The sequence below is a fragment of the Lemur catta genome, chromosome 8, assembly GCF_020740605.2.
Source record: "Lemur catta isolate mLemCat1 chromosome 8, mLemCat1.pri, whole genome shotgun sequence".
In the NCBI taxonomy this organism is placed as follows: domain Eukaryota; kingdom Metazoa; phylum Chordata; class Mammalia; order Primates; family Lemuridae; genus Lemur; species Lemur catta.
Genome location: NC_059135.1, coordinates 62,341,681 through 62,355,768, shown reverse-complemented (window position 1 = coordinate 62,355,768; position 14,088 = coordinate 62,341,681). Strand labels below are relative to the sequence as shown.

General features: G+C 43.8%; 1 protein-coding gene across 1 annotated transcript in view; it reads right to left on the bottom strand.

The window, feature by feature from the left end:
• The window catches only part of DPP4 (dipeptidyl peptidase 4), an 80,590-nt gene extending 66,882 nt beyond the window's left edge, over positions 1-13,708 (bottom strand). Inside the window, exons 1-2 of the mRNA XM_045560163.1 lie at positions 13,468-13,708; positions 12,915-13,002 (exon numbers count right to left, since the gene is read on the bottom strand). Coding sequence (XP_045416119.1) covers positions 12,915-13,002; positions 13,468-13,473 — 94 coding nt within the window. The 5' untranslated portion in view covers positions 13,474-13,708. The remainder of the gene's footprint in view (positions 1-12,914; positions 13,003-13,467) is intronic.
• Between the last annotated feature and the right edge of the window lie 380 nt (positions 13,709-14,088).

Here is a 14,088-nt window from a genome sequence, read left to right as displayed (position 1 = left end):
AGTCTGCATCTCTGGGCTCCATTTTCTCACTGCCTTTCCTCATGCCTCTTGATCTATCCCGTTCTCTTTTCTCCCTCCTTCGCTTATTAAAATGCTTATTTCCTGTACCATGTATTTTGCCAATTAATCGAGTCATTTTATATCATTTGGGTACTTAACCTGATCGGTCTTTTCTTAACTAGACTATAAATAAAACAAGAGAAGGCATGTATTATGTCTTTATCAAAAACTGCTAGCACTATACAAATAGTAGGTGCATGTCATCTATTATAGTATTGGATGATTTGACCCTATATTTATGAACATAAGCATTTTAATGAGAATTACAGCCACATTAAAAAGTGTTCATCAGGAATATTTTTCTTGCCAGAGCTGTAAGATAATTTCTTTAATTCACTAGATATTTATTTAGCAACCACTGTATTACTCAATGTTGTAGGCACTAGAGATATAACAGTGAATAAAACATGAAAAACTCCTGCCCTCATGAAGCTTACATTCTAATTGGGGGATACATATGAACACACAGTAGCAAATGCTATATATTAGGTGGTATGAGTGCCACAGAGGAAATAGAGCAAGGAAGGAAGAGGAATGTCAGGTTTGGGGATGTTGCTGTTTTCAATAGGCTGGTCAGGAAGCCCAGCTGATAAGGTGACATTTGAGCAGAGACCTGGAGGAGGGGAGGGAGTGAGCAATGCACAGCCCCAGGGAAGAGTGTTCCCAGCAGACGATCTGCCAGCACAAAGCCTCTGTGGCAGGTGCAGGTGAATGACGAGGGAGGAAGAGGAGAAGAGCTCAGACATGTGGTGGCACTCAGATCTCAGGGCCTTGTCGGCCATTGTGAGTGTGTGTGGTTTTTACTGAGAGAGACGGGAAGCCACTGAATGGGTCTGAGCAGAGGAGGACATAATTTGACTTATGTTTAAATATGATCACTGTATTAGCTTTGTATTGCTATGCAACAAATCACCGCAAATTCAGTGTCTTAACACAACACCCATGTATCAGCTCAGAGCATGGTTGGGTGCTCTCTTCAAGTAATCAAGGTTTTGGCTGAACTGAGTTGTCAGCTGGAGGCTCTAGGAAAAAAAAATCTGCTTCCAGGCTCACACAGGTTGTAAGCAGAATTTGGTTCCTCGAGGTTGTGAGACTGAAGTTCCCATTCACTTGTTGAGTGCAAGCCAGGGGCTGCTCTTGCCTCCTGGAGACTACCAACTCCTGGCCACACGGCCCCTCCATCTTCCAAGTCAGCAGCAGTAGCATGTCAAAACTTTCTTGTGCCTGAGATGCCTGACTGCCTGTCCTGTGACCAGCCAGAGGAACTCTGCTTTTAAAGGGCTCTTGCAATTCAGTCAGGCCCAAGCAGGTAATCTCCTTTTCTTAAAGTCAACTGTGCTGTATAACAAACCCTAACCATATCCACAATCTCATAGGTACGGTGGGGTGGAAATCTTGGGAATCATCTTAGAATTCTGCCTACCACAATCCCCTTGCCTGCTGTGTTAAGAATACACTATAGGGAGGTAAGAAAACAAGTATGGAGATTTTTGTAATAACTTATGTGAAAGATGATGGTGTCTTGGACCAGGGTACTAGCAGAAGTGTTGGGTACTCTCAAACTCTGAAAGAATGTGAAGCTACAGGTGGCAGGATCACGTGGATGTTGGCCTCAGCAACTGCAAAAATGGAATTGCTATTTGCTGAAACAAGATGTACTCACGGAGAACTAGGCTTTAGGGGACAAAGAGTTTTGGGAGATGTCATTCTAAGATGCCTCTATCACATCCAAATGGAGATGTCCAGTAAGCAGCTGGATACATGTATTCAGGAGGGAGGTCTGGCCTAGAGATAAAAATTGAGAGCTGCCAGATTATAGATGGTATTTAAGGCCATGGGAGTGGATGAGATCGTCTAATCTAAAGAAGGAAGAGGTATTAGGATGGAGCCCCAGAGTAGATAGTAGTCGGAGACACAAGGAGGAGCTCCGAGGAGGTTGGCAAACAGCCCAGGCGAGGCAGAAGAACAACTAGGAGAGAGATGAGCCCGAGAGGAGGCAGAGAAGGATGCCCGATTGATTGATGGGCATGTGAGACATGGAGTTGAGAGCCTAGCTCCAGATTTGGGAACACCAAGGAGGAGGTTAGAGGCTTCAACCAAAACAGAGCAGTTTTAGAGGTGTGGTGGGGATAACCCTTCCTCCAGTGGGTTTAAGAGAGAAAAGAAGGGAGAGGGGCTGCCAGCAGCAGTAACAGAGAACTCTCTGAGGAGTTCTGGAGTAAAGAGAGCAGAGAAAAGGAGTGGCAGGTTGGCAGGGATGTGGGTGGAGATGTTTTCTTTTATTCTTTTTTTTTTAAAAGAATGTAAGAGATTACAGCATGTTTATGATCAAATAAAGATGGAAAAGATGATGTTGACGCAAGCAGGGGAACAGCTGGAACCTTGCGCTGGGGTAAGCAGAAGGGGATGGGAGGCGGTGCAGAAACGGATCACCCAGCAGGGACAGCAGCCAAGGGTTCATCTGTCCCCTGGGAGGGGCCGATGCAGCTGAGTGCACAGGTGGGCTAGTGAGAAGTGAAGTTCTCTTCTCATGGTTTCAGTTTTCTCATTAAAACAAGAAGCCTGGTGCTCAGCTGCGAATGTGCACAGGAAGGGCTGCTGGAGGGCCAAGGAGAGGCAATACCTGGAGTAGGTCCCCAGGAGTGCAGGCCAGTGAGAAGACAGGAAAAATGGGGTGGCTTGCCAGGCAGGACTGAGGGGCCCCTTCATGCTGGATTCTGGATTCTCTCCCATACAGTCAAACCCTTCTCATTTTTAGGAAATTGTTACCATGAAGAGTAATTTTTCCCCCTGGAAATTTGACAACAAAGATTTGAGTCTTTAGTTATTAATAGATTCTTCTTGTCCATGTCAAATTAAATGGAGCTTCTAGACATTGTGACGTTTTGCTTGCTTTTGTTTATTCATTTACTTATTTATTCTGTTTTTATGGCCATTGATTATTTCAAGTCCTACTTTCGTCGGTTAACTTTTGCAGATCTACTTTTTACCGTTTTTTTTTTAAGAACTTTGTCCGTTTTATTTTTGATTGACTGTTTCTGCCACTTTTTGTCATTATGAATGGGATAAAATGTGGTTAGTTTACATGCCTTTTAGTGAGAAAATAGAGAGTAATTCCCATCAGATATTGCTGACTTGCCATATTGTCTCATATTTGTACCTTAAACATTGCAACTTCAATTCTTCCCTACTCTTGATCACTTTGGATGCCAAGAGGAAGCAAGTGCTGGGGTCACAATCCCCTATTGATCAAAAGGGCAGCAGCAAAACACACTGCCTTGCAATAAACCTAGGTGGTTAGAAAAGAAATTGAGAAGTGAAGGGGGGAGTTGTAGCATCAGATGCTTTGGAGATGGGAGCTGGCTTGATGTCTGTGCTCTTTTGTAGGAAAACCAAATTTTCCTAATGTAATTGAAAGAGCAATAACAAAATATATTATATGATATACCTACATAGACCCCCCAGTTCTGTCTTTTGGAATTCCCATTTCAACTTAAGTGTGTGCCCTTCCCCTTCCATGTGCAAAGGAAGGAAGTTCCTGCACCATCTAGGGGATGGACATGCTTGAAGCTCTGATTCGGGGGTGGGGAAGGGGCAAGGGCAATATACATAACCTAAACTTTTGTAACCCCATAATATGCTGAAATTAAAAAAAAAAAAAAAGAAGTTCCTCTTCATTTTTTTTTTTTATTTTTTTTTATTTTTTGAGACAGAGTCTCGCTCTGTTGCCTGGGCTAGAGTGAGTGCTGTGGCATCAGCCTAGCTCACAGCAACCTCAAACTACTGGGCTTAAGCGATCCTACTGCCTCAGCCTTCCGAGTATCTGGGACTACAGGCATGCGCCACCATGCCCGGCTAATTTTTTCTATATGTATTTTAGTTGGCCAGATAATTTCTTTCTATTTTTAGTAGAGACGGGGTCTCGCTGTTGCTCAGGCTGGTCTCGAACTCCTGACCTCGAGCGATCCACCCGCCTCAGCCTCCCAGAGGGCTAGGATTACAGGTGTGAGCCACCACGCCCAGCCTAAGAAGTTCCTCTTCAGCTCCAGAAAGGTGAGCCTTGATTAGTCCAATCATGGCAATTCATTCTTCTTGCCAGTGATTAGTTTAGACGCAGACAAGTGACCCACTAAGACCTGAAAGCCTGCCTGAGGTCAGAGGACTTCTGGAAGTGGTTTTCCTTCCCTGAGGAAAATAAGGAAGAGCATTGTCTTTTCCTGTGAAAGAGCCGAATGAGCGAGTGCTGTGCTGAGCTACAGCAGCCGTGCTCAACCACGAGAGGACACGCTTGAGGACAAAAGTGAACAGTCTGAGCATGGCAGAGCTGAAAGATGTAAAGGCCCTGGGTTCTTGAAGATGTTGTCGGACCACTGCCTTATCAAACTTACAAACTTAAGAAATGCTTTGCTTCTGCATTTCTGCATTTTCTTCCAATAATGTATAACATGCTAATAATAATACAAAAAAAAGTTATAGTTTAAACAACTTTTGGTCAGGTATTCTGTTACTTGAAGCCATAAACATTCTTTTTTCTTTTTTTTTGTTTCAGAGATGGGGTCTCACTCTGTCACCCAGGCTGGAGTGCAGTGGCATGATTATAGCTCACTGCAACCTCTCAAACTCCTGGGCTCAAGTGATCCTCCTGCCTCAGCCTCCTAAGTAGCTGGGATTACAGGTGTGCACTGCTATGCCTGGCTAATTCTTTTATTATTTGTAGAGATGAGGGGTCTCACTATGCTGCCCAGGCTGGTCTCAAACTCCTGGCCTCAATGTCCTCCCACCTTAGAGTCCGAAAGTGTTGAGATTACAAGCGTGAACCACTGCACCCAGCCTAAAGCCAAAAACATTCTATTGTATTCAATCCTCATACAGAATCAGGGGGCTGTAAATTGGTGAGGACTGACACGGAGGTGAACTGCACGCCTGGGAGACAGTCCAGTGGCTGGAGGATTGGAAGGATTGTACTGAGGCCTATTAATTATTGGCCCTTTATGCTTGGTTACGTACAGACTTCCTGGGGCAGCATTTATCCTTTGCTCATTAGTACTACCAGAGCACTAGAAGGGCACTTAGCTCTTTTGATTATAGTTAATATTTATGTTTCCTCTAATATTATGAATTATTTGAGGACAAGGGCCATACCTGTCATCTTTATATTCCCAGGGACCAACAAAGTGGTATGTAGAAAATGCTCAATGAATATATGCTGAGTTGCGGAATTACCTTCTGTTGATAAGTCCGTGCTGGGTGAATATGATGTACGAGGCCCTTACAAGCCTGGCTTTGGAAAGAGGAAGGATGATCCAGTAGGAAGAGAGAGTTAAGCCAGAGGAACCTCTGCAGATTAGCTCTTGAAAAAAGGGAACAGCCATGGGACAAGAAGAAATTCTTCACTTTGGCTATCCAGCCAGCTGTCCAAGGAGTCATCCTTATCCCTCTCCTTCCCTCACTCTTCATATGCCCATAAATTAGGTCTTACCTCAAAAACACACTCTGCATTTTTTTAACTTATGTCCATCTCCAGTGCTACCACCAATGTCCAAGCTGCCATGATCTCTCACCTGGACAAACCACTTCCACCCCTAACCATTGTCCACGCAGGAGTCAGAGATACACTTTTGAAATGTAAATAAACTCATGCCACACTCATGCTCCTGTTGAAACCCTCCAGTGGCTCAAAATCATACTTAGAATAAGAGAGAAATTTCTTTACTTTCTTGATCTGAGAAGATTTAAAAAAAAATTAAAAAGAGAAACCGCTCTCTGTGTCCCTCAGTCCTCTCTTGCCCACTTTATTTTCGTCATAGCATTTATCATCATCTAAACTTATTTCTGCACTTTCCCATAATCTGCCTGCCCCATGGATTGTCAAGGTGCAGGGGAGCAGGGTCCTCATCTATACTGCTCAGGGCCATGTCTTGGTCCATTGCTTTAAAGGAATACCTGACGCTGGTAATTTATAAAGAATAAAGGCTTATTTGGCTCATGATTCTGGTGACTGAAAAGGTCACGATTGGACATCGGCATCTGGTGGGCCTACAGCTGCTTCCACCCATAGCAGAAGGTAAAAGGGAACCGCCGGTGTCTGCAGAAATCACATGGCAAGAGAGGAAGCAAGTGAGAGGGGGCGAGTGCCAGGCTCTTTTTAACAACCAGCTCTCATGGGAACTAACAGAGGGAGAACTCACTCACCTCTAAGAAAGGAGATTAATCTATTCATTAGGGGTCTGTTCCCATGATCCAAACACCTCCCATTGGGCCCCATCTCCAACACTGGGGACCAAATTTCAACATAAGTTTCGAAGGGGGCAAACAACCAACTAAGCAGTTCATGTTCCTGGTACCTAAAATAACACCTGACGTGCAGTAAGCATTCAGTAAATGTTGAATTTGCAAATATTGTTTCAGGACCTTACCCCTGAAGATGCATTAAATCTCATTCCAAAAAGAGTTTTCTGCCTGAAATCAAAGAAGAAAGGAATAGAACAGAGAAATAAAAGTCATCCATGAAACTCATGAACCTGAGTTTGAGCAGAGTGGGCTTTAAAACAACTGAGGAAAACAAGAAAAGAAAGTTCTAGCCCCACAGAAATGATATTAGGGCTACAGGAGCCACATAGCTAAGTTTTGGGGGACCCAGTGTGCAGAAGTTAGGGAAGAGGTAGATAATAGAACCCAGTTGATACTCACCCCTCCTACTCTCTGTTCCTAAGTTAGATATCCTGACCTGCTACAGCTCCTAGAGTACCAGGAACAAAATCCCTGATGGCTTTAGCACCTCCTTGAATTACTCTTCTTTTTGGTACTTAGATGTTGAATTATGTGACCTAAGCTCATAGGTCTATTTGCTTTCCCAATGAGCCAAAAACTAAATTTTTAAAAAGTGTACATTAGAGCTAGGCGCAGTGGCTCACGCCTGTGATCTAGCACTCTGGGAGGCCGAGGCAGGAGGATTGCTTGAGCTCAGGAATTCAAGACCAGTCTGAGCAAGAGTGAAACCCATCTCTTAAAAAAAAAAAAAAAAAAAAGAGTGTGCATTAATGTACTCAGTTAAAGAAAGCAAATAGTTTATATTTAAGTTTCAAAAAGCTTCCTAGAAGTTATAATTTTGAAGTACAATATAAAACTGAAAATACAACCCTTGGCAAACAATAAAACAGCTAACTCAGAAGTTCTAATTTTGTGGTTTCAGGTTACTATCCAAATGAGAGACACACCCTCATTTGGAGATCATAATGGAGCTGTGAAGACTAAAGGTAAAAATATTTACAAGATATTGATTTACAGTGATGAAAGCATTAACATCCAGCCATAAACCAATGATTAAACATTAACATAGAAAAACTCCTACCAAGGCATTTCTTTAAATCAACTACTTATGAGAACAAGTAAACCCAGGGAAGGCTAGAAGTCAAAGGATTTGGATTCCCAAGGTCCAGTACTTACTTGCAAACACCTAAAACTTTCTATGCCTAAGTTTCTTAAAGGGTAAAAAGTCAAGATATTAGTACATCTCTCTGACCTGAATTGCTCTGTGAAAATCAAATAAAATAACTTGTATCAGAAACAAAGCAAGTTTAATTTAGTGCAAGTAAGTAAATATGGACCTATTATTACTATGACTACTATTACATAAAACCAGTCAAAAGCTTGGGATGTCCGTTCTGGGCTGGAAGTTGCTGTCTATATACAGCTTTATATATGAGTGAAGGCATCAGCAGTAGGCTGTTTTCCTCAGAACACTTAGCATACAGGGATTAGCAGTCATGAAATTATAACATAGCTATGTCAATGAGAAGTTGTAGCAATTATGCTAATAAGGCCAACTTGATTTTATACTTGATCACAAGCTAACAGAAAGATATGGAGTTTCATAGTACCAGGTATTAGCTCTACAGTCACATTGCCTGAGTGTGAATCCCAACTCTGAAACTTTGAGTAACTTCCTTAACTTCTATGGTAGCCAGCCTCCAAGATCGTTCCCAATAATCTCCACCTCCTGGTATTTATGCTCATGTGTAGTGCCCTTCCACACTGTATCAGGGTTGGTCTGTGTGACCAATAGTACACAGCAGAAGTGATAGTACAGCTGCCACTTCTGAGGTTGGGCTATAAAAGGCACTGCAACTTTCTGCTTTGTTCCTCTCTTAGATCCTTCATTCTAAGGGAAGGCAGCTACTATGTTACCCTAAGAAGTCCACATGGTGGGGAACTGAGGCCTCTAACTAATAGCCATGTGAGCAAGCTTAAAAGTGGATCCTCCAGCCCCAGTCAAGCTTTCAGATGACATCTTTTTTTTTTTTTTTTTGGGACAGAGTCTCACTCTGTTGCCCGGGCTAGAGTGCTGTGGCATCAGCCTAGCTCACAGCAACCTCAAATTCCTGGGCTCAAGCAATCCTTCTGCCTCAGCCTCCCTAGTAGCTGGGACTACAGGCATGTGCCAGCATGCCTGGCTAATTTTTTCTATATATTTTTAGTTGTCCAGATAATTTCTTTCTATTTTTTTGGTAGAGACAGGTCTCTCTCTTGCTCAGGTTGGTCTCGAACTCCTGAGCTCAAAAGATCCTCCTGCCTCGGCCTCCCAGAGTGCTAGGATTACAGGCGTGAGCCACCGTGCCCGGCCTCAGATGACATCTTGATTACAACCATATGAGACCCTGAGCCAGAACCACTCAGCTAAGCCACTCTCAAATTCCTGATCCACAGAAACTATGAGATAACAAATATTTATTGTTTGATTTCTGGGGTAATTCCTCATACAGCTCCAGTCAGTCTTTCATATCATCTTCCTCTGACCATCAGTTGGGCAGTCTTTCCTTTCTCTCTCTGATCCCTTTTGAGAAGAAAGGCAGAGATTTCTAAGATAGAGACAGTTAAGGCACATGCTATAGCTAGGGAACCAAAAGCCAAAATAGCTGGCCTGAAAAAGACCAACCCCCTGACCTCATGAGCACTCCACAAAGGCTGACAATAGTTAACTGAGCTAGCAGGAGTCAACTGGAGCTTTTACAGATCACACTGTTTAGAAACTGTCCCCTGAAATATACAAAGCTTTCATTCAGACTCATTTCTGTGCTTCTCAACTTGAAATAGATCCTGCACTTCCTCAGACAAACTTCACAGATGTTATCGTTTCTCTCCTTGATTGTTCTTGTCTCCTTCACATTTGGGTTTTCTTTTATTACTGATGGGTGGGTGAGCAGTCAGATGTCTTAGGTACTGAAAGAAGGTATTGAGGAAATTTACTGCTAAAGCAGTGAAAAGAAAAAAAGAAAGAGAGATATAATTCTATCCCATGATAAAATTCAATAATAATAAAACCATTTGACAAATAACCAACTATTTCAAATCTCAGCCTATAACATAATTTAAAAGGGGAAATAAACGAATCATGAATACTGAGTGAGAAGGTTTTATTACCACTAAGTCATGAAGATTTCTATAGTTCCAGACAAGTATTTTTATATATTTTACTACTAACTCTCCAGGAAACAATGTTTAAATATCCTTCTATAATAGGATAGTTGGAAAAAAAATTAAAACAAAATACGATTATTTATTACATATAAAGAAGAGGGAGAACTTTTAATTTTGCTTGGTGAAATAAACAATCTCCGACCTGAAGGAATTTTTATTCTAAAAAAGATGATAATAGTTTTCAGCCTCTCTCTCTCTCTTTCTGTCTCTCTCTCCCCACCCCCCCAACCCCCCTTGCTCCTCTCCTGTTCTGGGTGTGTCTAGTTTTGCTAAAGTCAGCATTTCATATGGCAGCACTTGACCTTCTCTAACCAAACTCTCAGGGGATTAACTTGGGTTTGCTCATTTCTTCCTCCTTCCTTTTTTTGGCTGTTTAGTTCTTTGCTTTCCAGATAATCTAGGTATTTGTTTTGTTTTGTTTTTCTATCAAATCTCCTCTCCTTTCCTTTCCTTTTATTTCCTTCCCCTTTCCCTCCACCTCCCCCTTTCCCTTTCCCTTTCCTCCCTCTCCACTCCCTTCCCTTCTAACTTCCCTGTATTTGTTTGATACTAAGCCTTGATTGACAACACGTAAGGCATTTCTTGGGTGATGATTTTTTTTAATTCTTGTCATACTGTTGTCCCTTATCATGGCACGCCCAGGAAAGGTATTGCTGACTTAGTGAAAACCCTGCATTCCTGAGCTTTCATCTCTGTTCTGTACAAGGCAGGAGCTGAAACAAGATGACTTCCCTTTCCCCTTAAACATACACACATGCACATTAAGAAATACAAAAAGAAAAATAACTAGAGTGGTAAGTGTAAATAAAACCACATCTCCACCTGGCCGGCCTCTCCCTTACGACCATTAGTGTAGCCAGTTACTAAGGTCTAGCAGTAGCTCTGGCCTCCAAATTCTGATCTGCACCCTCAGAGGCTGTTCCCCTTGCTTCCCCTCCAGTGCTACTCCGTTTCAGCCCACCTTCCCACTGTCAAGTCCAGCAGTTCCACAGTAGTTCTGCATCACCCTCAGGTTAGAATAAACGCCTCTGCCTGTTGCCCACCCTCCTCTCAGCCCTGGATCCTTTTGTACTCCCTGAATAGAGGATATGATGTGTGTCTCTGCGTTGACACACATTTTATGGAAAACCTTATCTCCTGAAGCTGGGGTTAAATGGTCAAGCTTCCCCACAAAAGAAACTTGTAGGCAATTTCCCTGGCTTTCCCAGAAGTGCTTCTTCTAATCTCCCTGGGAATGTGCTCAAGCATCTCTAATTATCTTTTTCAATTATAAGAGTAGCTAGATGGAGACACCTGAGTCTCTCAAGAGAACATTCTTGAAATTTGTTCAAATTTCATTTGCAGAACAGATTAGGTGCTGTTTAGGGGGAATGGCAAGACAGCCCCTCCCCTACCCATACAACCGACCCAGCAAAACAAAATCCCCTTAGTCAACTCCAGCAAGCTGCAAGGAAGGCACCTGCATGACCCAGGCCCTCAGGCCATTTCACTGCCCATCTCAAGTGGCTTATTAAACTACCATATATAATACTTCCAACTTTCCTTAAGGGAAGTTCTGAAAACTGCAGTTTTACCCATCCTTCCAGTTGCTCTGTGATGGCTAAGTGACATTTTGGAGACAAACACGCTATCCCAGTTACTTCAATTTATATATATATATGCATATATATAACAAATCATATTTTTTGCATATTCCCACTAGATAGAGACTTCTTGATGTCAAGGACTCTATTTTTTTTTTCCTATTCTTAAAATTTTTTGTTTTTACTTTTTAAATTGTTTTGTTAAAAACCAAGACACAAATAAACACAGTAACCTAGACCTACACGGGATCATGATCGTCAATATCACTGTCTTCCACCTCCACATCTGGAAGGTCTTCAGGGGCAATAACACATGGGGACTTGTCATCTCCTGTAATACCAATGCCTTCTTCTGGAATACCTTCTGAAGGATCTGCCTCAGGCTGTTTCACAGTAACTTTCTCTTTTCTTTTTTTTATTTTTTTTATTTCAGCATATTATGGGGGTACAAAAGCTTAGGTTATGTATATTGCCCTAGCCCCCCTCCCCCCAAATCAGAGCTTCAAGCGTGTCAGGGTCTCCATTTTTATGTTTATAAACTTTAATCTTTATATTTGCAGCAGTGCCTGGAGCATAAGCCCTATAAATATCTATTAATTATATGAATGGCCCATCCTTTTCCCACAAGGCTTTTTGTGTGTGATCAACAAAGTACTGCTTTATGAAAATGATTGTATTTTAACAATCCATGAGGAAGAGTAAGTGGACTGGTGTCTGTCATTTAACAGTCTAAAATGGTAGCAACCACTGGTTTCTTGAACTTAATTAAATGTCATTAGCCACAGGTTAACCCATCAGTTACTGAACCTGTGGCACTTTTGCACTGACCCAGAAATTGCAGGGCAAAAATGATTTTGACAGCTCTATGAATTAATAATTCTGATCTGTCACCTTGAAATCTGGATAAGACCCCAGTCCCCCCACCCCCAGTATGTAAGCACTGACTATAAATTTCCGGATTGACAGAACCATCCAGAGAGAATGCTTCAGCTGGCTGACTAATCCAGAGTGTGTAATGTTGAAATGAAAGTAAGTGTTTAAAAGGAAAGTACCAGAGGAGTCCCAGAGTAGTTCTTCTCACGTTCTTGCATCTAATAGTGTATATCTGAGTGTTTCATATTAAAGTGAAACTGGAACATTCAGACAAGCTAAAAAGGCATGAAAGTGGGTTTAAATGAAAGAATACACCAAAGCATCAATGATTCTAGCCCCTTCTGAATATTATCATGCACAACAGCTTTAAATGTAGCTCAGCAATCTTCCTAAATTGATCGAATAATTACTTCTCTGCATCCTCACCTTCTAATTGATGAATTTCCACCATCCCCGAAGGAAAACAACCTGGTTTCCCTGCACGTTGTCTTTTCTCAAAACTGTATTTTGGGGCTTTCTTTCTCATTTTTCCTTTCCAATTAAGACATCCATACTGTTGTGCTTGGGATCTTTAAACACTCCTTTTTTTCCTTTGAAGTTCCCGGCCACAATTCTTTTTAAAAATGATATTTAAATTTAATTTTTAAAAAACTCCCTTGATTTCCCCCTAATTTCAGGAAGTATGTATTTGTTACATTAAATACATGGCAGCAGCAAGGCTTGCCGCCTAAATACTGGAGACCCAGAGAAATGAAGCTAGCCACCACCACTAGAAGCAGCAACAACTCCAGGGAAACCTCAGCTTCACCCAGACACTCAAGTCCAAGCCCCGGCAAAATCCCTTGTTTCCTTTAATGTGACAAGAAGGCGCCTAACGCTGATCTCCAACTGTCTTATCTTTTTCAAATGTTTCAAACTTACTGCCTTTGTTCAGCAGAACCACGGGCACGGTGATGACGGTGACAAGCGCAGCAGCACCCAGCAGTCCCAGGAGAACCTTCCACGGTGTCTGCAAGGCCGTCAGATCATATCCAGTTAGAGGGAAGTGTTTGACCCCAGTCTGGGTAAGAGGGTCGGGGCCTGGGCTGCACCAGAGGTAGCGGGATTTGCAGATGCGAGCGTGTTGGAAGAAGGAGACAGCGGACTGGGAGGGTTTGCAGCGAGCCAGTCATAGTTTGCTAAGGCGGCTGCCCTTGAACTCGCGGCCCGCGCGCACGTTCGTGTTTGCTTGTCTACCCTGGTTCGGGTTCGGGCGTGCGTTTTGTGGGTGTCTCTCTGGAACTTCCAAGGCTCGGTGCCTGGGTTCTAGCCGAAACCCCACCCGTCCAGAGCCCTGGGACGTCCTTTCACCTGTCAGAGGGTGGCTTGGGGCTCCCGCCTAATAGGAGTCCCTGGTCGGGTTCCGCGAGCTTTAGGGAAGTTTGGGACAGAGTCTGGCTTGAGGGCACCTACAACCCTGGGGCTACTCACTCACCTTCATTGCAGGCGTCTCCTCGGAATGGAGCTTTCCGAGCAGGAGCGCAGGCAGAAGTCACCGAGAGTCGCGGAGCCCGGCGTCCGGCTCGCTGCTCCGGGACGCGGAGTCACTCGGCGCTCGCAAGTTGCGGCCCCAAGTTAAACATTAGTGAGCGCCCAGCCCGCTCGGTGGAAAGGCTCCTCCGCCGGCTGGCTTCGGGGCGGGCGGCGCGGGAGAAGGCGCGCCCGGCACGAGGGCCCGGGCATCCTGGCCGGGGGCGCCCGAGAGGCGCCTCCCCCCCGGGCGGTGCGCGGCGCGCAGGGTACGGGGAGCCCCGGGGCCCAGCCGGGGGTGGGGATGGGGAGCGCCGGGCGCCGGAGGCACAGACCCGAGGCGAGCGAAGCGGGGGCAGTGGTGCATCTTAGCTGAAAGGGAAGTTGGCGCTCAACTCCTGCAACCTCGGGTGGACAGGAAAGGGAACCGAGGTCCAGAGAGGGCATGGGGCCCGGCAGATTCACACAGCTCACTGCTGGCATCTCGAACTAAAACCGAGGCCTCTGTCTCTTGCCAGTGAAAGGTATGTTGGGGGTGGGGAGAGTGGAGTGTCTAAGGCTGTCTGAAAAAGAAAGAAAAGATGAT